Genomic DNA, 26,334 nt, shown 5'->3' with positions numbered 1-26,334 from the left:
ACATTGAAAGCCAGAAGTAAATTCACAGCGGATAGGATCATAAGACTGAAATTCTTCAAAGACCATAAGAAAAGGTTCTGTACAAAATGTGAAAAAATGGTTTTATTGAAAGCACTTTGGACCTTACAAAACATTATTTTTTAATTAAGAGACTATCTCCCTAACTTGCCCATAAAACCCCCTATTCCCACATGCTAAAGTTTGCTAAGGCATAATCTAAAGTTAGAGAAAAAGTTCTCTAACTTTTAAATTAGAGAAAAAATATCATTAAAGTAGTAGAAGCGATAGCTGTAATAAAAAAGAATAATAAAAAAAAATATGTACCATCATCAGTCTGAAGCAAGCACTTGCAATCAGTTATCAAACAGCAAGATCTGAAAGCTCTCACTGTTCTCTGAAATTGGGAAATAAATAATTGGGGTTCTTTGTTTGCAAGAAGCCCCTTTCATTTTAAGTGCCGCAGCTATTACCTGAGATTAAAAGGTAACTTTTGACTTTGCTTTGCTAGATAAAAGTCAGAAGTTTATTCCTTTCCTTACTGAAAGCAGCACTTTTAATTATTTTTTTTAAATGAACCCTCTATTCAGCTATTCCGAATTGAACACCTTTTTTTTTATTTTAGCAGACATTTTGAAACACACATCATTGAAGAATACTTTTGTGACTATTACAGTTGTCACTGCAAGCTGGGATACTATCCATGCAATAGGACACACAAGACATTTCCAATAAAGCCATTAATCCAAATTAAAATATGTTTATTCTCATGAAAAAAAGAAGCATGAACCTCTAGGAAACTACAAGCAGTAATGGACTGGAGGACAATTCAGTAACAACCCAAGATAAATCTATAGTGAAATCATACCTTATATTGATGGTGAAAAATCTCTGCATCTTCTCAAGAAAATCTCATAACTTACCAGAGAGCTAAAAATGCACAAATTAAGCCATACTGATTCTTTTATTAGTACAGTAAGAAAGCTTCATTGCCGTCCACTGACTTTATTCAGTGACATCAAGAATAAAACAAATAGTTACGGGAAAAGAAAATCTACCATGTGCCACAGAGTCACTTCAGTTCAGCACAGAACACAACGAAATGGGAACTCTGGAACTGGTTATGCCTAATGATGTAGTCTAACATTTAGACAGATATACATAACTCTCAACATAAATAAACATTATGTCCTTTATATTAATCCTATTATATTTTTGCATATTTTATTGAGACATCTGGTTTAGGAGCTTAGTCTTTGCTGATTAAGAAATTTAAGATAAGAAGAATAGCCATCCAGAGGGAGATAGAGAATGGGGCTGAACAGTGCATTAATTTTTAATCTGAAGCCCCAAAATATGATCACACTCCAAATGGATTAAAAGAAAAGCTTTGATATGGCCCTAATTCTGAGAGCAAAAAGAGTAGAGAATTAAGTGCCTCTAAACATGCTTTAGTGCCCAAAGCTGTGTGAGGTGGACTTCCTAAGAATGTGTCACTGGTTGAATTCATCCGGAATGAGCAAAAAGTATGCTTTTAGAAAACAAAAAGTGAGAGAACTGCTGGTGTGTTTAGAGCCTTTTCATCAAAAATATCATGAACAGAAGGGCAGCTCCAGTCATCGTGGCAAGATCCTGACACAGCTCAAACACTGTAATGATAGGCACTATTATCATGAAGGGTGTGGGAAAGTAATCCTGTTTCTCTATGACTTTATACTCAAGTCACCAGAATATCCAGATAAGAAAATTAACTGTACTTTATGTTGTTCCTTTTTTTGGGTGTTTTTCAGTCTGACATTTTTCCTCTGAAATTTCCTGCTGTTCTGCTTCACATACCCTGAACTTCATTTCTGCAGTTCTGATGTCTTTTAGGACACCATATTTCCTACAGGAGTGTCAAAAGTTTATTATCTGATCTGACAGTGCTGTAGTTACAAGAATCCTTATTTTCTGCCCCCCTTTTTCCCCCTTCTGGTACATTATATCAGAGCTTAAATTATCAGCTAGGTAGGCAAGTAAGTAGATAATATTTTAAATGACCTCTGTCTTTACCCAAGTTTCTGACTGCCATAAAATTTCTGCAGTAGCAGAAATACATTTTTCTGCTGATCATTTAAAAATGAAATTAAAATGAATCAGGTTTAATTTCTATCACTTGTGCTTGAGCATACTAATTGTGCATCATCATACTACTCAATGCTTCTGGGTTTAGTAAAAGTATATTTGGAGCATGAAAATCTTGAGGTCAGTGGAACTACTTTGGTTTAAAATCCTCCAGTCAAATGCAATGAAATGGGACTGAGCACTGGAACCCCGGAACAGTGACTGAAGTTCACAATTCACTGCCCATACACAGTTCTTTGCAGGGTCTTACAGGAAGCAAATGTGTAAGTTATATTACAAAGGCAGACAGCACCATTAAACTGCTTTGCTTTGAATGCCTGCATTTTGCTCCCCAAGAACAAACACTGAAGTGTGTGCAATCCATTCTCATTACTGCTAGTCTTGTTTCAATACACAGCAAGAAAAGCATATTACTTAATGACAGGATTTTCAGTAGTGTCTAAATCCCAGTGATTTAAATAAGAAAGCTGCAAGCATATCTTTCCTCTGTTACAGCTGTCAGCCAGTGTAGAGATGCTGTCTGCTAAAATCTGCAGTGCCCTGGGAGCGACTGAAACAAAACATCTACTGTTGGCCACTCAATCCTTTGCAAAGCCATAAAGTGAATTGCATACCTGCCTGAAGAGACATGCAAGAGGCATACAAAAAACAATCTCCCAAGCACATGAAAGAGAGGAAGAGCCTGCAAGGATGACAGTTAGCAATTACCTTCAAGACACAGACTGTGGCTATCTGCCAATATTTGCCACCAGGTGTGTCAAAGTGATGATCAGCTTTAAATGCCTACCCAGCTGAAGCTCTCTTTGAACCCTTGATTTTCCTATTACACAAATAATTTGTGTCTTTGTTTACCTCCTCCTCCCAAAAATAAAACTGAAGCGTTACAGGTTTAGCACATACGACAACAGGAGAGCCTTTCTGTAAAGCAACAGGAACAACTGCATGGGGATCTGCATTCAGAAGGGACCTCCTGGCAGCACAAGACCATGCCCTTCCCCCATCACACACTCAAAGCCATCTCGAGACAATGCTTATTCAATATCTGATGTTTAAAATACATTCACCAATTAATCAATGTCTTCTATGTGGTGGTTGCTAGCCACAAACATTAACACCCATTAGAAAAACTCAATCTCTATGGACTAATAACTTGTCAAAGCCCTCATCCTGAATATCTCAGATGAAATTAAAAGGACCTCTACATATAAAGCCTTGCAAATTTCCTTCTTTACCAACTTCAAGAGCTGAAAGATATAATCTACTACATATAGGCAAGTCAGGGATCTCTGAGTTTACCTGGTATTAGGGATGCCAAGACTTGCTTTCATGTGGTAAATTCTCAGGGCAGTAAGGAATGAACTCAGTAAATGCTGGGTTATATACTGACAGAGACAACCAGGAAAAGAACTGAAAAGATATTTGCTACTCTGAATTTGGTCTGAAAAACAGACTTACTTTCTTTATTAATTTTGTGGGTAGGAAAGAAGGAATAGTGTGGAAGCTACTGTGTTGGTTTTCAGATCCTGCTTTGGACACCAAAACATCCTAATTTCACTCTGAGAAGTAAGAAACACTGTTTATATAAATACTAAGTGGTTCTTACATGGCATAGTAATGGTGTGAAAGACCAGTTCACAGACAAATCACCTGAAATATGAGGAGATAAGCATCACAGGTGTGACTACAGCCAAGAGTCATGGGTTTTATTCTCAACTTCTGCTAAGAGTTTGATGCCTCTCAACAGATAATTTTTTTCATTGAAGATTTTGGAAAAAATAAAAGGAAAAATGCTCTAGATATTAAAAATAGTATTGGTAAGTATTTTCATCCCAACTATAAATTATTTATTTTCTTTATTTTGCTTTTTTATCTGTAGAACACAGAAAGTCTAACAGAACAGGCTTCCTTGCTGCCTGAATTGTGAAGTTTTTTGCAGAAAAGTTTTTTGCTAGTTTTTTGCAGAAAACTAGCCCATCAAATTATTTTTTATCCATGTTTCTAGATAATTATAAAAGTGAAAACATAAAAAATATATTCAGCTTAACAATAAAATTAATTATTTATAACACTTATCTGTAGCAAACTTCATCTAAGAATATAGATACAAAATCATATTTTCAGCAGGAAGCAGCAACAGTTCTAAAAGGCACTTTTTTTGGTATCCATTCTGTTTCATGAAAATAATTGTAAAAAGAAATAGTTACAGGCATACACTCAAAACAAATACGATGCAAACCCATTATTAGATAATGATTGCCTTTCTTGCCTGTTTTCAAAATGTAGCAAAAATTTGGTCACGGTGAATAATTTTTACTGCTTCATCACAACCAGAAAGGACAAGTTAATTTTAGTTTCTTTAGCCTTAGGTCTCTTAAAATGACTATCACATCACACACTTAGTTTAATTCCAATCTTTAAAAACACTGCCTGCACTTCTATTCTGAATTCACATGCATACAAAATACCATTAGAAATGTTTTTCCGTTAGAAAAACAATATAGCATCTTAATTGACCACAAGAATACAGACTTTCAGGGATTTAACATCAGATGCATGCTTAAATATATCTCACTCTTTTCCAAGAGCAGAGCATAATGAATACACTGCAGTGTAAAAGATTGCACTGTTTTCAGTGTTGCACTATCTTTTTTGAGTTTTAGAGGTCAATCTCAACAATATGTCTCAATATATTAAATATACTCCACTACTGCTACAAAAAAAACCCTATGGAGAAGCATACTATAATAGTACATGAGGGGACATGTAAGGTAGAAAAAGCTGCAGATTATTCACATAGATAAATTAGGGAGAGTAATCTCATGTGCACTACATACATTAAGATACATGCAAATGTCTTCATTTCATTATATATATATATCCAAGACCTGCTTATGAAATAGCTATTATGGATCAAAAAAAATTAACTGCTGTTCATTCTATTCACATGTACTGTGAAAATGTGCATTTTCTTTGTCCAGAAATTAGTTACAAAGAAAAATGCTTCTAGAAAGGAATTTGGCATTCTGTTTTGTAACCATAAAGTTCTGCTGGAAGTGCTAAAGTTCATTTAGACTAGTGAAGGTTTTGTGCTAGATTTCCACAAAATTTTGTTGAAGAATAAAATAAAATTTTTCTATGGATCTGGTTAAGTTGATATTCTTGTCTTCATGTTCTAAAGATAACTAGAAAAAGCCGTAACGAAAGTAGAGGGCAAGCTGGATAATCAAAATGCCTTCTGAAAAGAGGAAGAATTCAGAAACTCCACATTCAACAGCACCTTGAATCAAAGTCAAAGGTCTGAGCAGAGGAACTTTAGAGGTAGTAGATGTGCTGCCACATAGTATCTCTGTGTGTCTTTAGAAGGTAATGAGACATCTCTGCGGTAAACATCAAATGAAGCAAACTCCTTGAACTCCTTCACATTTCAGAAAGAGATGTAACCATGAATTCAAGTTCTACCAGCCTAAATGAACTACATTTCAGTATTTGACAGGTCAACCAGTTAGTAAATGAACAAGGTCAGATGCCATTTAAGCTACAAGAGAGGTTAAACACCAAGTTTAAAATGGAAGTCTTGTTAATTTTCTTATCTACCTTTCGGTCCTTTGAATAACTTGATCTCTACGACGGTCTCCAGTATAGGCCTCCTTCGCCGGACGTACAATCGCACTATGGAACCAGCCTCCTTCAGGGCCTCCACGGCTTTGCTGTGTGAGACTTCTGACACGTCAACCTCGTTCACTCGCAAGATGCAATCGTTGACCCTACAAGAAAAACAAAGAACCATAGGTACTAAGTGCTTCAGTTGTTACTTTAGACCAAACAAAGTTTTGTCAGCAGGGCTGTGAAATGAAGATGACTTCACTGGGAATCTTAGAATCGCAGAATACGATGAGCTGGAAGGGACCCACAAGGATCATCAAGTCCACATCTGCCAGATGACAGACTTAATGCAATATGCTTCACAAGCAATGAGACAGAGCACTCAGTCCTTCCAAAAGACACACCTGATTCAAACTGGAGTCTACTCAATCGCTCACACCTACCGTCCTCCTTCATAAACTGGGGTTACATGCACCATAGTGATAGAAATAAGTAATAACTTGTCTTTACAGATTTCATTAAAACACTTTTGACTAAACAATATAATTGCTTTAAAACACTCACACTGCATGCTATTACTACAGACCATAGTAAGGACAACTATAGCTGCTCTTATGGAAATCTCACAGTGTCATACAAAAGCTGTCATAGTAAAAATGCTGTCCTACAAAAAGCAGACAATTTAAAAGAGAATGTTTGATGCTAAATAATTTACTCAAATTCTTTGTTTTCAACACTGACTCTAGGCTACCAGATCTGCTGTATGGTAATCACATTTTCTTTTTTATTAGAATACTACTAAAATTCCCTCATATTCTTACTTTGAGCATTTACTACAGTATCTGACGATGGACAGATAATCACCCTCAATGTCCTGGTTAAATGGAACTATATTGCCCTTATCTGACAGATTTGTCCTAGTGGGAAAGGAAATCTACAACTTAAGAGCAGTAAAATCCATCTCCAAAGCAGCACACCAATGACTTAACTACTGGGCCATCCTTTATTTGCAAATGAGGACAAGTGAAAAGAGCAAATTCCAAAGAACTAGATTAATTGAGACTGTACAGCTCTTGTGCAGTACATTTGTTGTGAGATGCCTCTAAGTATTTTGGGTACAATAGAAAAAGGCATATTGTAAATGAATGTGTTCTTCTGCACGTCTCAAAGGATAATCAGTGAAGTAAATGTGGGTTGCTAAAAATATTCCCCATTTTTGATATGTTTCTATACATAAATATCAACTATTAAATGTGACTCTTTACAGCAAAAGAACACTTGATCTGGATATTGATTAGGAGTCAGCACATGGAGAGAGAATGAAACTTTACCTAAGTTTATCAGAATTCTGAGAATTTAGGATGGTTTTTGCCATGTTCTTGTCCTGCTGCTTTTGTTTAAAACAAACTCAAATCAAAATGACAAAAAGAACAGTTATTTGAAACTAGTAAAACATGAAAAGGACACAAAGCCCATGCTTCACTTCTGAGCAAAAGTACTGTATCACAAAGTTTCTAGATATCATTCAAAGGTCAGGTTTGGTGGTTTGCTCTAATGCTGGATATTTCCATGGCTGGGAGGAGCTTTAAGCAACCTGGTCTAATAGAGAGTGTCACTGTCCAATCTTTAGGGTCCCTTCCAACCCAAACCACACTGTGCTGCTATTCTATGCCTTTCCACACCTGTAGGCTTTTTTCTTCCTCATAAGGAAGTTAATTTTTCATTTTTTAATAAAGAAATACAATATTCAAGAACATGTATGCACATGCTGCAACATAATAAACCTAAAAGGATAATAGCAAAAAAGTCAGTAAACCCAGTTTAAGAAAATTTTTTCAGACTATTAAGTACATGGTCTTACCCCTCAGGGAAAAAATTATTCTGCCCTTGCAAGTAGCTCTCCAATGCAATTTCCTGGCTTTATGTTCACCTGGCAAGTCTATGGCAAAATTTTATTTTTGTGATTTCTTTTCTCATTTATTGCTGGATATGCCCTATACCTGTAAGTTAGTTTCAGATGGTGACAGACCTGTGCCCAGGGGAAGATCTGCCTCATAACACAAGATAACACAAGTCCAACAGAAGAGATTCTAGTAGTTTCATCAATACATACAACAGTAGTTGTATTGTCATAGAATCAGGGAAAAGTCTGGCTTGGGAGAGACCTCATACATCTTAGATTTTTAGGCTGCCAGTGCACATTGCCAGGTCATGTTGAGCTTCTCATCCATCAATATCTCCAAGTAGTGGAGGCCTGCTTTTAAATATTATGCATACACTTAATTTGATTATGGTCTGTAGAATCCCCCAACCAGGTAACAAATTAAAATGAGTTAGGCAGCTCTTCATATAGCGCACTACCTCATGTAAGTTCTTTGACATAATGAACATATCCTACAAAACTTTTGTAGTATAAATTCGATATGAAGCACCCTGGATAGTTAAATATAGAACACATGCAACAATCATGCAAAACAGTTACCACTGATAGAAGAAATATCAGAGATACTTTGTTAAGGGTGAAGGTCAGGGTCTCAGAGGATTACCAATTGTTGCTGCTATCTTCAAAGCAGATAAGGGCTTATATTAAGGAAAAAAATCCTATTTTTAACTTCATTATATCCATCTGAGTTTGATTTTTACTGTTATCAAGAAACTGCAGACATCCTTGAGAAGCCAATAAACGCTTCAGTCAACTTGTAAGTAAAGAAGACGAGTACAATCCTTAGGCGCTTACTGGACATATAGTAGGTGACAACTGATAATGATCATTCTGTTCCCTTTTTCTGTGCAATATGGTGCCCTGGAGGGAAACCCAAAGCAGCGTGGTGTGGCAGCTAAGAGCCCCAAAACACCAAATGGTCCTGCCAACACACATTAGCCCACTTGCAGCTCCATAACAAAGCTAACTGGAACTAACTATAGACTGAAGAACTAGGGAATAATCTGTACTCCATGGATCAACATAATGATACCAAATCCTGTAGTAATCCACAGGTCTTAGTTGTCATCCAGACACCTCCAGCTAAGTCGTATCAGTGGGACAACACTGCTTTCCAGAAGTAGGGTTACCATGCTTTCCATTGCAGAATGGCCAGCATTCACAGATTCTTTCTAACCAAAGTTAACTGATTTTTTTTGGTTGCCTGCTCAGAAAAACTCAAATTGAGATGGAATTTCTTTATTCTTCAGTCAGAGCATAGAAATCAAGGTAAAAATAGTTATAATGGGAGAATGAGTGCAAAACTATGGAATATATCAGGTAGATATACACCTCCATATATCAGTACGGAGATATCAGATAGGCTACAGAAGACAAAGAAACACTAAACTTTCTCTTTATCCTTTGCTCCATTGTCTAACCTTTTTTGCCTAAGCTTCCCTAAGAAAGCTTCCTTTCTTTCTTTCAGAACTCACAAGAGCACAGCACTTTAAGCAAGAACACAAGATTCTAGGCTGCTAGCTGAAAGGATTATTATATGTTATTATGCTGTATTATATTATATATATATATGTTATATTATGTATATATATGTTCTATTATGTTATTATTATATGGGTTTTTTTTATTCTATACACACCCTTCCTATTCCATAATAACGTAATAACTAAAATTTACAGCAGATGGGGTAAAAAATGCACATACTGATACTAGGTCATATAACTTCCTCCAAAGAGGAATAATATTTTTTTTAAATTTCCACTAAGAACTCAGAATAAAGGATATTACATTTACTACAGCAGTCTTCAGATGTGTCTTTAAAATCACAGAATACAGAGCTAACACTAAATGCCAATGACATGCATGCACCTTGGGGCATAGTTTCCTTATGTATAATGATCCTTAGAGACATGATCCAATTTCTGTAGCAAATTCATGTATACTCTTAGACCCCTTCCTGACTTCATAAAGTAGTATAAAACTACTTCTATGTCTATTCCAAAAATAAAGTGATAAAATTTATCAGGGGAAGAAAATTCCTGTCTCTGGAAGCTGGAGGGGAACTAGTGCTTATGAAAAATATCTGAAGGTAACAGCAAATCCTAACTTGAAATTTGACACTTATGTGATTTATAATGAAATTCCAAATACCTCATGGTGACTACTGAAAATACTACTTGGTAAAACTTATGATGGGGGGGGGGGGCTTTGTAACTTAAAAATGACACAGCAGAATTAGAACCAAACTTAATAATAATTTGAAATCCTAGGATTGATTTTGATTTAAAAATATGTGGAAATACTGATGCAATAAAATGGTAAATCCAACTGTATTTAACATGAAGCCACTATTTGAAGTATTGAATCTAGCCTATGCTTCTAATAAGAACAGAATTATTTTTAGTTCTGAGTAAAATAAATAAGGACTAAACCCACAATGTTTCATTTCTGAGAGAAAAACATCATCGTTCAAGCCTCTGAATCAATGACAATAATCTATTGCACTGAAATAAATTCAATTCAGTATAAGCTTTTCCCCAATGATACTGGCCTGGTGTCATCCCAACTCTTTGTGTGCAACCTCCACCAGGTTCTTCGTTCATAGTCTATAAATGTAGGATTAAAACCTCACCTGCATCCTGCTTCCTTTGTCTCCTCTTTACAGTCTAAATGAGCTTTCCAGAGGAGAGTCTACACTTTCTTGGCTCATCTCAAACAGGAACTAGCCCTCACTGCAGCCCCCAGGCATACTCAGCATAAACATTGGATAACCAAACAAAGCAGTCTCCTGCCTGTTCCTGGCTGCACTTGCCCTTGCAATAAGTCTTCAGAAGCAAGAGTTGAAAGGCAATCACCTCAACCAAGCACAAAGGCAGCTGCCTGTGCGTGTGTGTGCAAAGACAGGAACTAAGCTCTTGCACAGCACCTCCCTAAGTAAATTCACCCAGGCAGATGCTTTCTGCCCTTGCACTGGCAAGCCAGTTTCAGTGTGTTGGCCCAGGGAGCCAACAGGCTTGTTGTTAAAGGTTGGTGGATGGCTGAGCTAACAAGCCTTGCTGAAAAGCAGGGTGTGCTTGCTCAAGCCTAGTGCAGTGCTTCTGCAGACTCGCAAGTCATATCAGCAACTGGAATGATTATCATCCCAGAGACTTAAATAAAAAATAAAAAAACACCTCTTATAAAATGTTTCTCATTTAAGTATGTGTGCAGATTTTACTACAATATAATGGAAACCCAGTCTGTCCTATAGCACAACACCTGCATTCATCCCACAGCCTCCAAACCCCATAAGGTTTTGGAGGGCAACCTGAATTTGTGTTGGTTATCCCCACAGTTCACTCCTTTGAATTTTTTCAGTATTTTGGGTGTAGAAAATAGCCATTTACCCTTCCAAGTGAAAGTGATCTCTTAGTGGATTCCTGCCTAAATGGCAGAAGGTCAAAGACTTGGAAGAGCATCAGCAAAAGCCTACCTGTGTGGATTCAGCTCACTCCCTCTAGATCAGGGCAGTCCCAGTCATTTTTCCCATTTCCATATCCAGGGACAGGCTAGCACTAAGTCCTACTTCTTACCCTCCCAAAGTTTGCATGAGAAATAAAACGTACAAGTGACATTCCTCCTTTGTATAGCAGGAGTCTGTCTAGTGATGGTTTTGGAGGTAAAAGTGCCTGCTATAATGCAGTCAAGAACTTCAGATCACATCCAGGGAGGCTATAGGTCCTACCACCACGATCTACAGGTGTCCTATCCGAGGACTTGGAGCTTTATTTCACTTCCAGAACAGAGACCAAAGCTCAAACTGTCAGGAAATAACTCAGATTTTAGGAAATACTTCTGAATTTCAGAATACGTTATGCTTGAGATGACTGTGCTTCCATACCCTGTTAGAGACATGACCTTGCTGAGACCCGAGACAACCAGCACAGCAACAGAACCGTCAAAAGACATTTACATTGCTTGTCCTTTGCTACTGCTTTAGTTACCCACAGATTTTTTTTTTTTTAAACAGCCTCTTAATGAAATGCCAGTGTATTAAAGGGCTTGCATAACAGTCACTGAATTTAAAACCCAAGTGCCTGGCTACAAACATCAGTAAAAATATTAGCAGAGCACTTCCTTATCATATATGGCGTCTCTTTATCCCTCTCCTTGTGTTTCTTTTATGACTCTAAGTTCTATTTTTGAAGTTGTAAGTCAGAAACAGACGGCATACTGCACTATATAATTAGGAATGGAAAAGTCCCTGTAGCCTTTAGACTCTTAGAAGAAAATATATTTAGAAGCTTGAATATATTCCTATTCACACAGTTGCAAAAGAGGATGCATCAGCATTTCCTTTTTTCAAATCTCTCTCTTATTTTCTTAAAGGCCTTAAACTCCAGGCACAAAATTGGCTAAAAAAGCAGTTTATTTATTGTTTAAAGACTTTGGATCCCTTCTGCACCCTACTCTGCTTCTGAGAACTTCCTGGACAAAGTTGGGGCTCTCTTTGAGTTAACCCCTTCTGCCACTCCAAAGAGATCCTTTTGTCCTTTTAGGTGGAAAGTCTTTGGAATGCCTTTATCAAAGGGTGCCTGTTTTTGGGAGTATATATAAATACACATATACATATATATGTGTGTGTGTGTATATATGTATACACATACACCTCTTGGCTGAAAATATTCCCCAACCTAATATCTGGAATCTGACCTCAAAGACACATCATATTACATCAAAACTGGCACAGACAAATCCCATGCAGAGACATTCAAGCCAGCACAGACACTGACAGAGTAGATCTAGGGTAGAAATCCAGCCAGATCAATATCTTCCATATGTCAACAGCCAATTACCACAAGTAAATGGCAATATTAATGCAGCTCTGCAATGCTGAGCTCATTTAGCACTACCTTGAGCTCCTGCACATCCTGACATGCAGTGATTGATTTCAAGAGGGGATCATTAGTGGCTCCCAACAGGAACAGAAGAGAGCAGTGACAAACCTTTAGTACAAAACCCTGTTCAGTAGATTAAAACCTTGGCCCCTGGTAGCGGGATTGCTGCAAGCACACACCAAGGCAGCAAGGCAAGACAGCCAGCAAGAAGACCTGCACTGGAGCTGTCCTGCTGAACCTTTTGACCACATCCCTACCAAACACCCAGTGGCTCACACAGAGATCCAGCCCTTGGCCAAATGGAGACAGTGCTGCCCCATGGCCAGAATGATCCCACTAAAGCAAGCTTGGAGCTAAAATGTATGGAGTAAGGTGCTTATCTAAAAGATAAAAGTTATATGAAGTGATAAACCAGACCAGGGCTCCATCTAGTCTGGGGATTCTTTCCAACCGTGGCCTTTAGCAGATGGTAAAGGAAAAACATTAACACAATTTTTTACCCAGAATACATTTTCAGCAGTTGGACTTTCATGAGCCAAAAAGACTTTTTTTTCTTTTTTCCAATTAATATCCCTGGATAATTTATTTTACATTAATTTAACCTTTTTCAAAACTCATGAAAACTCAACATCCCCAGTGTTTTTTATCAATGAATCTCACAGCTTTGCTACCAGTTAAAAATTCTCCTTGTGGTTATTTCAACCTGCTGTTTATTAGTTTCATTTAACATCCCCAAATCTTTTTGTTAGGAGAGCAAACATAGGTTCTCTGGTCATCATAATCTCCTACATATGACACCTGATTTTTCATCCTAAAAGGCCTTGCTAGACAAGCTCTTCAAGCCAAAGGCATATAGCTGAACTACCAGTAACACTGATTTAATTTCAGAGATGGAAACACCACCACTCATCTGTCTATATAACTGAATGCCTCTTGCTTGTAACACCTACAGATTTACAACAGAACTCTGAAATAAAATGGGAAGTTAAGGTCAATTTTTTATCATCCTTTTTTTCTTGACAAAAATGGCATTGGTTTATGCTGAACAAATTTTCCAGTTAAGCAAAAAAAAAAAATCTAATAAGCTCCAAATGAAAACAGAATTGAATAAACAAGATTAGGCAGTCATAGAAGCAAAAATCAAAACAACAATCTGCTGTCTCCAATGTCATCTCAGAAAAACACTTTCATTTCCTGTTTCCATCACTGAAATACTTGCACTTTGTATAATGTAATGCTGTCTTTAGATTGCAGTCTTAGTATCCCATTCCTAAATTCTAAATCAGCTCCTCAACTGGGGAGCATCCTGCTCCTTTGACTTGATGAAATCTTTACATACATTACAGAAATTTACAAGAGCACATAGTGACAAAGCCAGAGGGTAATAGCTTTAAACAGAAAGAGGGTAGATTTAGATATTGAGAAGACCCCTTGAAAACACCCTTTACTGTGAGGATAGTGAGATGCAGGTTGCCTAGAGAAGCTGTAGATGCCCCACCCCTGGAAGTGTTCAAGGCCAGGTTGGATGGAGCTCTGAGCAACCTGGTCTAGTGAAGGTGTCTGTGTCCATGGCAGGGGGATTGGTACTAGAGGGTTTTTGGACCTTCCAACCCAAACCATTCAATGATTCTATGTGATGAACGCTAACAACCACAGTAATGTATGCAGGTCCATGTAAGATTGCTGCTGAGCAGTCCTCAGGGCATCCATGAAGAGGGGACCCTGGTCCACAGCATCTACCTGGCTTTCAAAACACCACATTCACTACAAGGTTGCTCTGGCCCAAGTAACCTTTACTTGTCTTTAAGGAAGTGAAAGAACCTTGAGAGGAAACATTGATTTCACAGCCTCTTCAGTTTGGTGGTCTTACTACTCCTCTGGAAGCAGGAGCCTCACATTCCCCAGAGAGAGGACAGTGAATGCAGGTTCCCCTGGAAGGTGATTTTTGCCACTGCTTTTGTGAATGAAGGCAGCCTTGATTTGCTCTTTCCCTTTGGCACTTGAAAGCAATTTGGACCTAATGTTGTACCAAAAAAATGTTTGCTCAGCTTCAGGATAATATTCCTAAGTCTTCTTAGACCTGGAATTTCAAGATAGCAAAATTTATACAGTGATGCAGCCCAGCACTGCATTGAGAGATGATCGCAAGGGCAATGCAGACTTAAAAATTAGGTTATTTAAATTACTACAAGCCAAATAAAGAAACAGTGTAATTTAAATATGTTGACACAAGCACTGAAAACTTTTAAAAATGTACTGCTGCCAAATGTGTTAAGTATTTGTATTTCAAATTACTGATTTAAAAAAAAAATGGTAAGGAGAGTCAAGGCAACTTTTAGCTGTAGGAATGAATTTGTTACCAAAATATTAAAACTAATACCCATGCAATGAGCATTCATATAATTTAAGAAACTTCAGCTTCAAATAATAATATTTCTTATGAAAATTATTGTAATAATACTTCACACTATTGATTTCTAAATCAATATTAAATTTTGAAATTTGGTAAAATATTGACTTGGTATTATTTCAAATCTACTCATAAAGAGAATGCAAGATGGTCAATAACATTAAGGTGCTAAAAATGTCAGTAAGTTCTAAATCAGCTCCAAATGTAATTCTCTAAATCCTTGCCATTGGAAAAAAAAATACAACCCATGCAGATAAAATTTCTCATCTATCTACTTGATGGCTGAGCCAACAACAACACTAAAAAGAAGTGCCATTCTTACTGTGTCTGATAAAAATCAGAGAGGTTAAAAATGTTTCACATAAAATTCCCATGCAGCGCAAGGAGAGAAGCAAAAGCCCACTTCTGATGTATCTGATGCCTCCCAGAAGAGCTGCATCTCCTAATGCACACTTTGAGCATGGGGAGTAGTTATTAACTAATGGCAGCTCATCTCACAGGGTGTAGTTATATGGGCTTGAGGGGAGGAGCAGCTGACACCCATTCAATTTGCACATAGACTCAAGCATAAACTTCTAGAATAAAAGTTAAGTTTGAGTACATCTACAGCAGGAGAACCTCTTCTTTCATCATTTATTTTCCTTTACCACAAACATCCTGAAAGTAGAATGATATCCTGTCATTGCATAATGATTTTGGAGGTACAGATGTTCTAAATCATTTATAATGAAATTATTTTTCTGTGCCATCAAAGTCTCAGTTATTGCTTGGCCAGAATAACTCAAGGCAAATTAACTCTCTTGCTAGGTAAGCCACACCTGTGGTAATTTTGTACAGAGTTTATGATCTTACACTTCCCATATTATTCATTTTAAAATGTCCTCTGCATAATTAGGATCCTCTTCAAACAGAGTTTGGGACTCCAATACACAAGCATACGTCAAGGTAAAGCTGCTGGGTTGGAAATGAACCAGACACACAAATATAAAAGACAAATCAAAACAGTTGTCCAAATGTAGAAGAAAATTTTGCACTTTGCAGACCTGATTCCCACCTCAACTTACTGGAAATGAAGCACGACTTTACTAAAAGCAAAAGATTTGAAGCAGTGCAGCATGGACACAAGGAGACTGAGGCCAGAAGCTCCACCAGGTTACACCTGCAGACACTGCCCAGCCAGCCCACAGCTGTGTTTAAATGTCTGTGTTCCATGGCAAGTTCATGGCAGCGGATGGCTGAGGAAGCAGACAGGGAAGCATGGGCAGGACAGGGCAGGAAGGGGAGGGGGCATGCAAAGGGTGGGCAGGATGCTGGGACTGGTAGGGGCTCTATAAGCATTCTCTTAAATGGGCTCAAACTTGTACCAAATTTTCTTTATTAACCTCTCGAAAGTTCTATAGGAACTTTTTCTATTCCCCTCTCCCAAAATATTTTCCCACCCTGCATTTCTTCACCCTCTATATTTCTCATCCAGCTCAATCCTCAGTTTTGATATCCTTTGCTCTTACCACATTTTTCCATTCCTCTGTCCGTTCTCTAACTCCCAAGTTATCCTCAGTCTCTCTGCGTCTCTTCTCCTGCCACTGCCATGAACGATGCTTTCCTTCGGAAACTACTCCTACTAGCAACCAAGTGCTGGAACTCCCAGTACATCCAGCCCCTGCTGCTGGCTCGGCTCGATCCGGGTGGCTCTGGCAGCCTCTAATGGTGGCCAGAAGGAAAATTGCTGCTCACAAGACAAGGAGTCATATCTGCCTGTCAACAGCTGAGGCCGGAGTGGAACAGCGGAGAGGTGAAGGATGAGCAGAAGGAGGTGTAGGTAGCTGTGGGGTGTTGTGAGAGGAAGGTTGGGATAAAGGAAAGGGAAAGAAAACAAATCTCTGTAAAGCCTAGGATGAATGAGGGCATCAGGAAGCAGCCAAACTCCTCCCAGCTGCAGGGCTGCTTGGCAGGTACTGGAAAGTGCCGCGGGCCAGGCGCTGTAGGTGTGGTAGAGGGCAGGGACAGCTCTGGCTTCGCAGCCCTGACTTACCCTCGGAGCCCTCTGGTCTGGCTGTCCCCAGCGCCACGGGGGCTGCGGGGCCCAGAGGCTTGGAATGGCAGCACTCTGGGCCAGGCTGTGGCATGTCCAGCCACGGGACAGCCGAGGTGCTGACTTGGGACCAAGGTGTGCTTTGCCTGCTGAAGGCACTGAACTGCTCAGCTGTTCCTCAGTCCAAGTTAAAATCCTCCCAGCTGACACCAGCAGAGTCTGCAGCGCGTTCAGGTTTGTGCAGGAAAACCAGTTACAACAGATAACCCAGGAGGCAATCCCAGGTTCAGGATTTTTACAAGTACTTTTCATCTGGGGCTCTCAAAGGGCTTTGCAAATATAAACTCGTTTTAGCTTCACAACAACCCCCGTGAGGCAAAGATAATGATCACTGTATCCATTTTACAAATGGGGAAACTTGAGCACAAAAGAAGAAAAGTGTTACCAAAGATCAGGCCCAGCAAGTTGAGCACAAAACGAAGCAGCACCGTGCTTGCACCGACAAGCAGAAAACCCTCCCTCCTGCTTAGGTGTGATTGGAATAGCTATTCCCAACATAGGTGCAGCCAAAAAATGGAGGAGGACAAAACACGTTGTTCAAGTTCAGTAAGAACCTCCACCAGCTTCGGAGCATCAGTACCATTAGATTGCATACAACACAGCTGCAACTCAGAGTAGGGTGCAAATAGGTACCCCACAGAGGAAACACTAAGCTTGTTGTTTGTGTTGCTATGATTCGGAGTAGCACACAGGATGGCATGACATGAGCAGCACATCGAAACAAAGTTTTCCTACATCTTGCAAGCTTGACACTGAAACTTCCATATTCTGGGGAACCCCTGCTCTAACAGCTGCAATAAAAGTGGAGTAAGGAATGTAACAATGATGATGTACTGCTAGAAGATATGGCTTGGCTAAAGTCTGAAAGTCCAAATTCTTTATGCAAGCCACAGCCAGCAGTTTTGACACAGTATGAACTGTCTCACCATGTACTAGTGGTTTTGGCTCTCAGAAACAATATATTGACCAAGTTTTTTCTTAGAAGATTTAAAATAAGATCTTTGCTGCATAAAAGGAACTTTTTTTTTTTTTTTATGGTCACTCAAGTCAGTTTATTTTTTTCATCTAAAATATAATTTTCAGGTTTCATGAAAATTGAAAGAAATGAAAAATTCAATGGCACCCCAGAGTGTTGAACCTGTTGAGTACAGGAAGAGATGTGAAATATTTTTTCCTTGACTAATACTGGAGTCCACAGAAAGCTGATGATTTCTAAGGTATGCAACCACAGAAAGCTTCTTCCAGATAAATTGTCACTGAGCTATTTAAACTCGTAACTGCAGTATCAGTGCAAACATGTTGATGAAATAATCACTTAGATTTGGCTGCATGGTGCTGTTCTGCTACTGCAGAACTCTGGAGTGACTGTAGTTCAGGCAGGATGGGTAATAAAGGAACTCTTTGGAGAGAGACCTGTTAACCAATTCAGTACCGTTGCATGGAATTTCTAGTGCATTGGGCTTTACATAAGCTAGACTTAGTACCATGCTAATTTGCTTAAGTGTTAGACATAAGCAGTGCAATTCAATCAATGGAAAACAGCTCAGAAATGTACGGAGGAAGGTACTGATGCTTTGTGTTACAAAAGAAAACTTCTATAAAAACGTTCATCGCTGACGTCTACAAAGAAGTTCCTAAAATTCATCAGTTTCAAATACCACAATCCAGAGAGGTACCTTTTATTGCTCATCAACGTCTATTCTCTTTGCCTGACAATTCAGCTGTTAAAACATAGTTTTACTTTCCTTGTATCTCATAAAAGAATTTTTAAAGCCTACCACCTTATTTTCAAAATAGGAAAAGCATAATATAAATAATGATAAATAATACAGTATAAACCAATTCAGAGACACACTGGGGATCTGCAATACTGAACAAAGAATGCAAAATTCACATAGGAAAAAGAGAGAAAGAAGAATTCAGCCAACAAAAAATGAAGTGGTGCAGACAACAGAGAACAAAATTACATGGTCCAATATTCCATTAATGATAAGACATATAAGTTCTTAACTTAAAATGTGAACCATGGTAAGACACGTTCAACTTTGAAAATAATGTATGAAAATCAGATTTGAATTTTGTGACCTGCCTTTTTCACGTAGATCGCCCGTGGTAATGCTTTTTTTTTTTTTCAATTTCATGGTAACTCAAAAAAGATACACACAGCTACACAGACAAACAGAGTTAATAAGATCAAATTTCCTAACACAAACCAGGACAGAGTGAACAGTCAATAATTCATGATCTAATTTATGACTGTCTGCAAAGCAAGCATGTTTTGCCTAATAGGGTGAATGCCTCTTTATTAACTTACTGCTAAATTATGTACTGAACTAATAGCATTGTCAGAGGCCTGTAAACAGTGCAGATATGAATCAGTGTTTTGTGGCAGCACCGTAATTATAACAACATCCTGAACAAGCCGTGTGCCATTGCAACGCACATAGACCTGGTACCGATAGGCTTAGTACAAGATCAGAAGTTAACAGGGACTTAGCTAATCACAAAACTGACACACTTTTGTTTTGATATATAAGGATGGTGGAATAAAGCCCGTTCCCAAGCTGTATTAGAGGCACATGACACACTTGTAAAGAACCTGATCTCTCCTGGGAAGGGCTCTTCACATTCATCTGAAAAGACCTCATAGCATCATTCTCAATTCAATTTTTAGCAAGCAATCTAAAGCTACAAATGGACATCAATGGGCAACAACTGTGTGCCTGCTGCTGGAAAGATCTGAGCTTCAGTCTTTCTCAGAGGCAAAGCACAGTCCATAGGTGTCTGTTATCTAACCAGCTCTCAGGTGGGGACTCACTTCTGCTTCCTCTCCTCCCTTTCTTCTTTCCTTTGAGTTTCTCAGGTAAACTGCACACAATAGCAGTGTTTGTCAATTCCAGTTTTCAATCTTTGAAGTAACAGCATGAAATCACCATTTTTCCTCTCTGTTTCATTTTAGTGAAATACAGACTTATGTTAAAATTTTGATCAGAACAAAATATTTTATTTATTTTTTCCCTCCACAAATATCCATGAGAAAGGGTTTTCAGAGTTCCTCTCTTGCTACATATAGCTAGCTAAATTTATAATCTTTGACACTTCACAGTGGGTTAGTTGACAACTGAAGAGAACACCAATCTAATTTGTTTAGAGCCTTTGCTGGTAGGCATTTAACAGAAGCCTTTAAGGCACAGAAACATGAGAGAAGGAATCTATTCCAAGTTTTCTCCCTGATTTACTGGATTACTAAAGGCAAGTTATTTTGCTTCTTGTCTCTTTCCATTAGCACGTGTATAACGTTCTTTTCCTCACACAAAATCACTTTGAGAGTAGAGGATAGGAGAGAAATCCAATGGGGAAAACTGACAGGGTGATGGTAGAACAACACAGCATGCCTAAAAAATGCTGCAGCTTTACAACACAAAACCTCCTAGCAATGAGTAATTAAAGAAAAGGAAAGATACATTAACTAAAGAAGGAAGTTCAATGCATTGCCTTAGAACATTTTAACCTACGATACTCAGCTAGCTGGGGGTACCAGTGCTGTTTCTGATTAGTCTGACAAAAGTAACTCTCAATGGATCTGATTTTCTCAACCCGTTGAAGTTTTCCTTACACATGTCCATGCTCTTAAGGAAAAACAATTGATAGGTTCACAAATGGGAAGAGACTGGAAATCCATTTCCTAGAAAAAAGAATGAATGACAAAACCTCAGGTCTGGGCATCTAACCAGGGCAATGTGCATCCTCCCAAGCACAACCAATTTCTTCCCTTGGACTCAGCCCTTGTATCGACCCTCTTTCCTCTTGAGTATAGCTTAAAGGCTGTATTTGAGGCTTAAATACAAAAATAACTTCTGGTACAACATTAACCCTTGAAAGTCAAGCTCAGGACTGTTCAAATCTATCTCACAGTCCTGTGAATTAACTAATTCATATTCCATCACATATGCAATAACTGCTTTTAGTATCACAGGTTCAGTAGATTCCTGTGACTAAGTGATTGGTATAAAACATAAGATTTGAATTCTTGTTTTATACAAAATTGGTTTATTTACTTTTTTTAGATCCTAAGACCTTTTAAAACTCTAATTTTCAAACTTGTCTTTTCAAGAAGGAAAAGTGTATTTTTGATAGCAATACTTAAGGAACTCATATGACCCTCTCATTCCTGTAGAGCAAGAAAGCTTTTTGAGAAAGGTATCTCTACCATAAAATCAAATTTAGACTGCAAGAAATTATAATCAGCATGAGTGATTCTTGACTCAAAATAGTTTTGATTTATGATTGCTAAAAATGTATTAATATTTTGTGAGTCTGTGCTCTTTTAAACTCGATCATAATTGAAAACTTTGCATCATTCTTTCAGTCATTTTCTTTCCCCAATTAAGTTCTGCCACTAAACTCTGCTTCTAGTTCCATAAGCTGATCACTCTTGTTCTCACAGAATGATGAATGGTTTTATATGTGTTGCCTTTTAGAAGCCAGAGGTTCACTTATGATTGATAAGCCAAAAGAAGTTAACTACTAAATATTATATTGAAGTTCTTTGCTTCTTTGTAGGCAAAGTGTGAAACAAACACTGTTTTTTTTTTCTCTGACATAAACATAAATAACACAAAAAAAGGCAGTGAGCCATAAGTACTGGAATTCTCTTTCTTCCAGAGAAGAAAAGAAGTCCAAATTCAGAGCTTCTTTATTAAAAAGTAGATGCTTGCCCATGGACAACTAACATTAATGAGAGAGAAGCAGAAGTTTTTATGCATCAAAAGTCTCAAAAGATCAAATTCTTCTTCAACTCAGTGGGAGTGACTGCTACTTTCAGAGGGTTTATATTCTCTGTCTATCCCTGACTTGAAACTCAAATCTTCAGAGAAACATGGCATGAAGCATTCAGAGAAAAATAATCTTCAGAGAAAAATAATCTTCATTTACTTCCAAGGTTATTATAATCCCATTTAGCTAAATAATTAAATCAAAAATTTTTCTTAAAATTCTGTCAAGTGACATCTTTTATATTATATTATTATTTTATATTATTTACTATATGTGAACTTACACTATATCCACAAGCTTTATTCTGCCAGATGAGGAGTTAGTGTACTGCCCTAAATGTCTTCTAAAATCTGAGTTGCGCAGTGTGATGGCTCTTAGACTAGTTCTACATGTCAGGGCATTTCAGAGAGAGTAGTACATAAACATATCCATTAGTACTTGAGGAGAGCACTGGAGGGGGTGCTGATCATCCCTCTCTGGTGACCAGCAATAGGACATGAGGAAAAGAAACAAAGCTGCTCTGGGGAAATTCAGACTAGACATGAGGAAAAGATTCTCCACTCAGAGCGTGGTCCATCCCTGGAAGAGGCTTCCCAGTGAAATGGCTCTGGCACCACACCTGACAGAGCTCAAGGAGCACCTGGACAATGCTCTCAGTTACATGGTTTAGTTTTAGTACTAGTCCTGAAATAAGCTCGGAGTTGGACTCAATTATCCTTATGGGTCCCTTCCAACTTGAGATGTCCAGTGGCTCTGTGCATCTCTGATTTTTGAAAGTTCAGGGGTCTCTCAAAAAAGGGAATTTTTTATTAAGATGAGTGAAGTCTAAAGTGATTGATAATTACTGTTATTTTTTAAGCAGAGATATGGGTCATGAAGTGATACACACCTGCACTATGCACTGTACCTACTGACAATAGAAGTATTGTTCTCCACTAAAGGAAAATCCCAGGAATTTAATCACCTTAGTTTCAGTCTGACACTCAGGTTTTATTCACAAGAGTAATCTGCAGATTCAGAGAACAATTCAGCCTGGAAAGGATCTTTGGAGGTCATTTAGTCCCATCTCCTGGCCAAAGCAGCACCAATGTGAAAGTTCAATCATATAGCTTAGGACTTCATCCAGATGAATTTTGAATCTCTTGGAGGAGAGAGATTCCATAATCTCATGGAATCACCAGTTACATTAAAGAGATCTTTCTTGTCCTCAGACACAACTGGAATTTTCCTTATTGCTACATGTGACTGCTGCTTCCAATCTTTTCTTTGTGCATCTCTGCTCACCTCGATGCTGGTCTTCAGTGCTGCCAGAGCACACTGCTGTCTTGGGCCAAATTAAAGAATCACAGTGTCATGTAAATTGGGAAAGCACCTCTTGAGAGCCCATTGTCAAACCCTCTCTGCTGAAGCAAGTTTATTTGCTTCAGGTTGTCTCAGGTTTTAAATATCTCTAAGGATGGACACACCACAACTGCTCTGAGTTACCTGTGTCCAGTAACCCTTACCATAAAAAGCCATAAAAAAGTATGGTAAAAAACCCATACCTTTCCTGATGATAAGATGAAATTTCATGTGTGTGTTGCCCATTGCTTCTTGCCCTGTCACTGGACAGTACAGATAAAAGTCTGGCTTCTTTATCTTCACTCCCTCCCATCAGGTGTTTATACCTGATATTTATGTACTTGTAACTATACATCTACCACTGGAGAGGTATGCCTTCCCAGGTGCAGTAGGCTGCACTTGCTTTTGTTGGACTTATGTGAAACTTCAGTTGACCTACTCCTCCCCTGTCAACCCATGCATTCATGTAAAATATTCCCAAGGGTCTGGAGCATGAAGTTAATTTCTTTCAAGTTGCTTTCATAGTCTTGCTGTTTGAAGAACTTCACTCAGCTAAGTTAGATCAAAGGGAGGTCATGTAAAATGCAGTGGAAGTGATTTTACAGGCTTTTATGATTAAAACCAGACAGCAGATATAGAAGCCAGTTCAGACAGCCCACACTGCTATATAATGTAGAGTATCTGCAGGCAGAGTGTGAAAGAAAAGCAGACAAAAAAAGTATATATTTTTTCAGTCCATAAACACCAATCTCCCATTCTTAGGTAATTAAAAATTAGGCTTTTGCTAAGAAACCTATGTTATCACTACCCTTAGTAGTTGTTACTGCATGTTGTTAAACTTTTGTTCCTACAGAGTCCTACCTGATAAACTCTCTGTTATGAAGAATTAATTATAGTGTAAGTCAGTGAAGACTGCCCCAGGATATGGCCCTTTGGTGGCATACCAGTAATGACCACTTATAACTACATTTTCAGGTGTTCCTAAAAAGTGACAGAATTGTGACTTTGCAGCAAAGTGAAACCCATTTGCCAGATAAAACAAGGAAAAGAGGAATCTTTCTAAAATCTGAGAGTAGGAAGAATAACCATACCAAATATATGCTTAAAACATTGTATAAGTCTTAGTAATAAGATAATTATATTTGTACTGCTAAACTTTTATTACAAAACACAAAGTTTGCCTCATCTAATCTTAAAAACAATTAATGAATTGCCTTAGTATGCTACTTTTTGTGGGTTTAGAAGGTCTTTCCAAGATGTTTACAACACAGACATAATCATGAGTTAAATTTACAGCAGTTATTTAATACAGGGATGAGTTATGAAATATTTGATTTTTTACAAAGATAGCAGATTAGTGCAATTACTTCTGTCTCTTAATAGCTTAAACTAAAAAAGTTTTCATATGTAATTAAAAATTCTACTAAAAAGATACCACTGTTTTTTTGCAAGGAATTTTCTTTTTAGTAGAAATGCAGTTTCAGGTTTAAGACCCCTTTATGTTGTTCATCATGTCTAATTCTATAGCATGACTTCCAAACACTGCTGTTTCTTCATGCTGTGTTTTCCATGAAGCTCATCTGGCCCAATGCAGACATTTACAGCACAGATCAATACAGCTGGACTAGGCAAAGAAACTCCTTTTCATTTGTGTCACTAATGAAAACATAGGCTGTTTTATTCTTCTGTTCTATTTTAGGCATTGACTTTAGGATGAGATGAATCACAACCTAGAAATGCTTAGGTTTTTCTTGAGACTAGCTTAGGGGTAGATAGCTGCATTTTAGTCATAAAGTTACATGATATTAGTCCCATTCCTTTTACCTGCAATCTTAGTTAAAACTAAATTCTTCAGGCACTGCCAACCACCATGACTCCTCATCATTATCATAGTAAAAAAAAAAATATATCACTTCCAAAACCAGATTATTACTGTAGCATAAGAAATATCCCAAACTTGTTCTTTAAACTGACCAATTCCCCTTACTTTTAGCTTTGAATTAAAGGAAAAGGCTTCAGGAAAAATGTTGCTACCATCTGGTACATTTTATGAATTTTAGACCATCTGTTTTTGGCAAAGGCTCTCAGAGTGAATTTCAGTGCTGAGACCATGAAAGCATAAAAATTTTATCCCAAGTTTTTCCAGTTAAATTGGCTTTTTTGGAGCATTAGCAGGCTGTACAGCCAACAGTAAGGTGACAGCCTTTGTAATAGATGAAGCCTTTCTACATTCAGTCCATAAGGAAAGACAAGCACAAGCACTTCTGTGGTTCCTCTTGTTTAAGGGAGATGCTGCCATGTATTTGAGAATCTCATCAAGTGATCTGTATGCTCGTTTCAGAATCTAAAACAGCAGACCACTCTGGAGATTACTCCAGATGACGTTTGGAAACAGCAGTAAACACATCTCACTGCTGCAGCCAAATAACAGGAAGCCTCTACATATAGTTATGATTATTTAGCAATGGCTTTGTAGTTTGGGAAGTCTTGATAGCCTAATGTATAAGACCAACATGTAGTTCTTGAGCCATGAACACACAAAGGCCAGGAAGAGAAGACTTGGATGCTGATATTCAAGTTTCCTCCTGCTGCCTCCATCTTACCTTTTGCACTAAAGTAAATACCTGGTACTAAAAAGGAGGTGGCACCATCGAATGTCCTCTATTATACATGATTTAACTACCTTTATTCAGTTGCTCTAAGCTCCTTCAATCAGCTATCTTAGCAGAAAGGAGACTCCAGTCATGTCATTTGCTTCCCCTCACCCCATGAAAGATCCAGTTGGCATGTGGCTCCCAGAGAACAATTATAATAATTACACATTTTGTTTCCATACACACGTTTGTTTTTACCTGAGTCTTCCATCCTCTGCTGCAGCTCCTCCTGGAATAATCTTAGTAATGAATATGCCAGGATCATCCCCAATATGTGGGTTATCTGTTCCTCCAGCAATACTGAACCCCAGGCCAGAATTTCCCTGGAAAAATAATACAAAGTAAAGCCATCACTCAGATGCTAGATTTCTACAGAATTCATTTGCACTGCATGAAAAAGGAACATTGCTTCTTAAAGAAAGCACACTATTTGGCAACTCCATACTTGAAGGCAGGTGACTCAGTCTGAAAAAATTAATTGTCAGTTAAAGAACAGAGGCTGTGAACAGAAAGATTTC

General features: G+C 38.0%; 1 protein-coding gene across 1 annotated transcript in view; it reads right to left on the bottom strand.

Annotated features, from left to right (window-relative positions):
* Positions 1 to 26,334, bottom strand: part of DLG2 (discs large MAGUK scaffold protein 2) — a 984,977-nt gene that overhangs the window by 298,210 nt on the left and 660,433 nt on the right. Inside the window, exons 11-12 of the mRNA XM_053935819.1 lie at positions 26,015 to 26,139; positions 5,716 to 5,885 (exon numbers count right to left, since the gene is read on the bottom strand). Of these exons, the coding sequence (XP_053791794.1) occupies positions 5,716 to 5,885; positions 26,015 to 26,139 (295 nt within the window). The remainder of the gene's footprint in view (positions 1 to 5,715; positions 5,886 to 26,014; positions 26,140 to 26,334) is intronic.

The sequence above is a fragment of the Vidua chalybeata genome, chromosome 2, assembly GCF_026979565.1.
Source record: "Vidua chalybeata isolate OUT-0048 chromosome 2, bVidCha1 merged haplotype, whole genome shotgun sequence".
Classification (NCBI taxonomy): Eukaryota; Metazoa; Chordata; class Aves; order Passeriformes; family Viduidae; genus Vidua; species Vidua chalybeata.
This window is presented reverse-complemented; position numbering and strand designations above follow the sequence as displayed.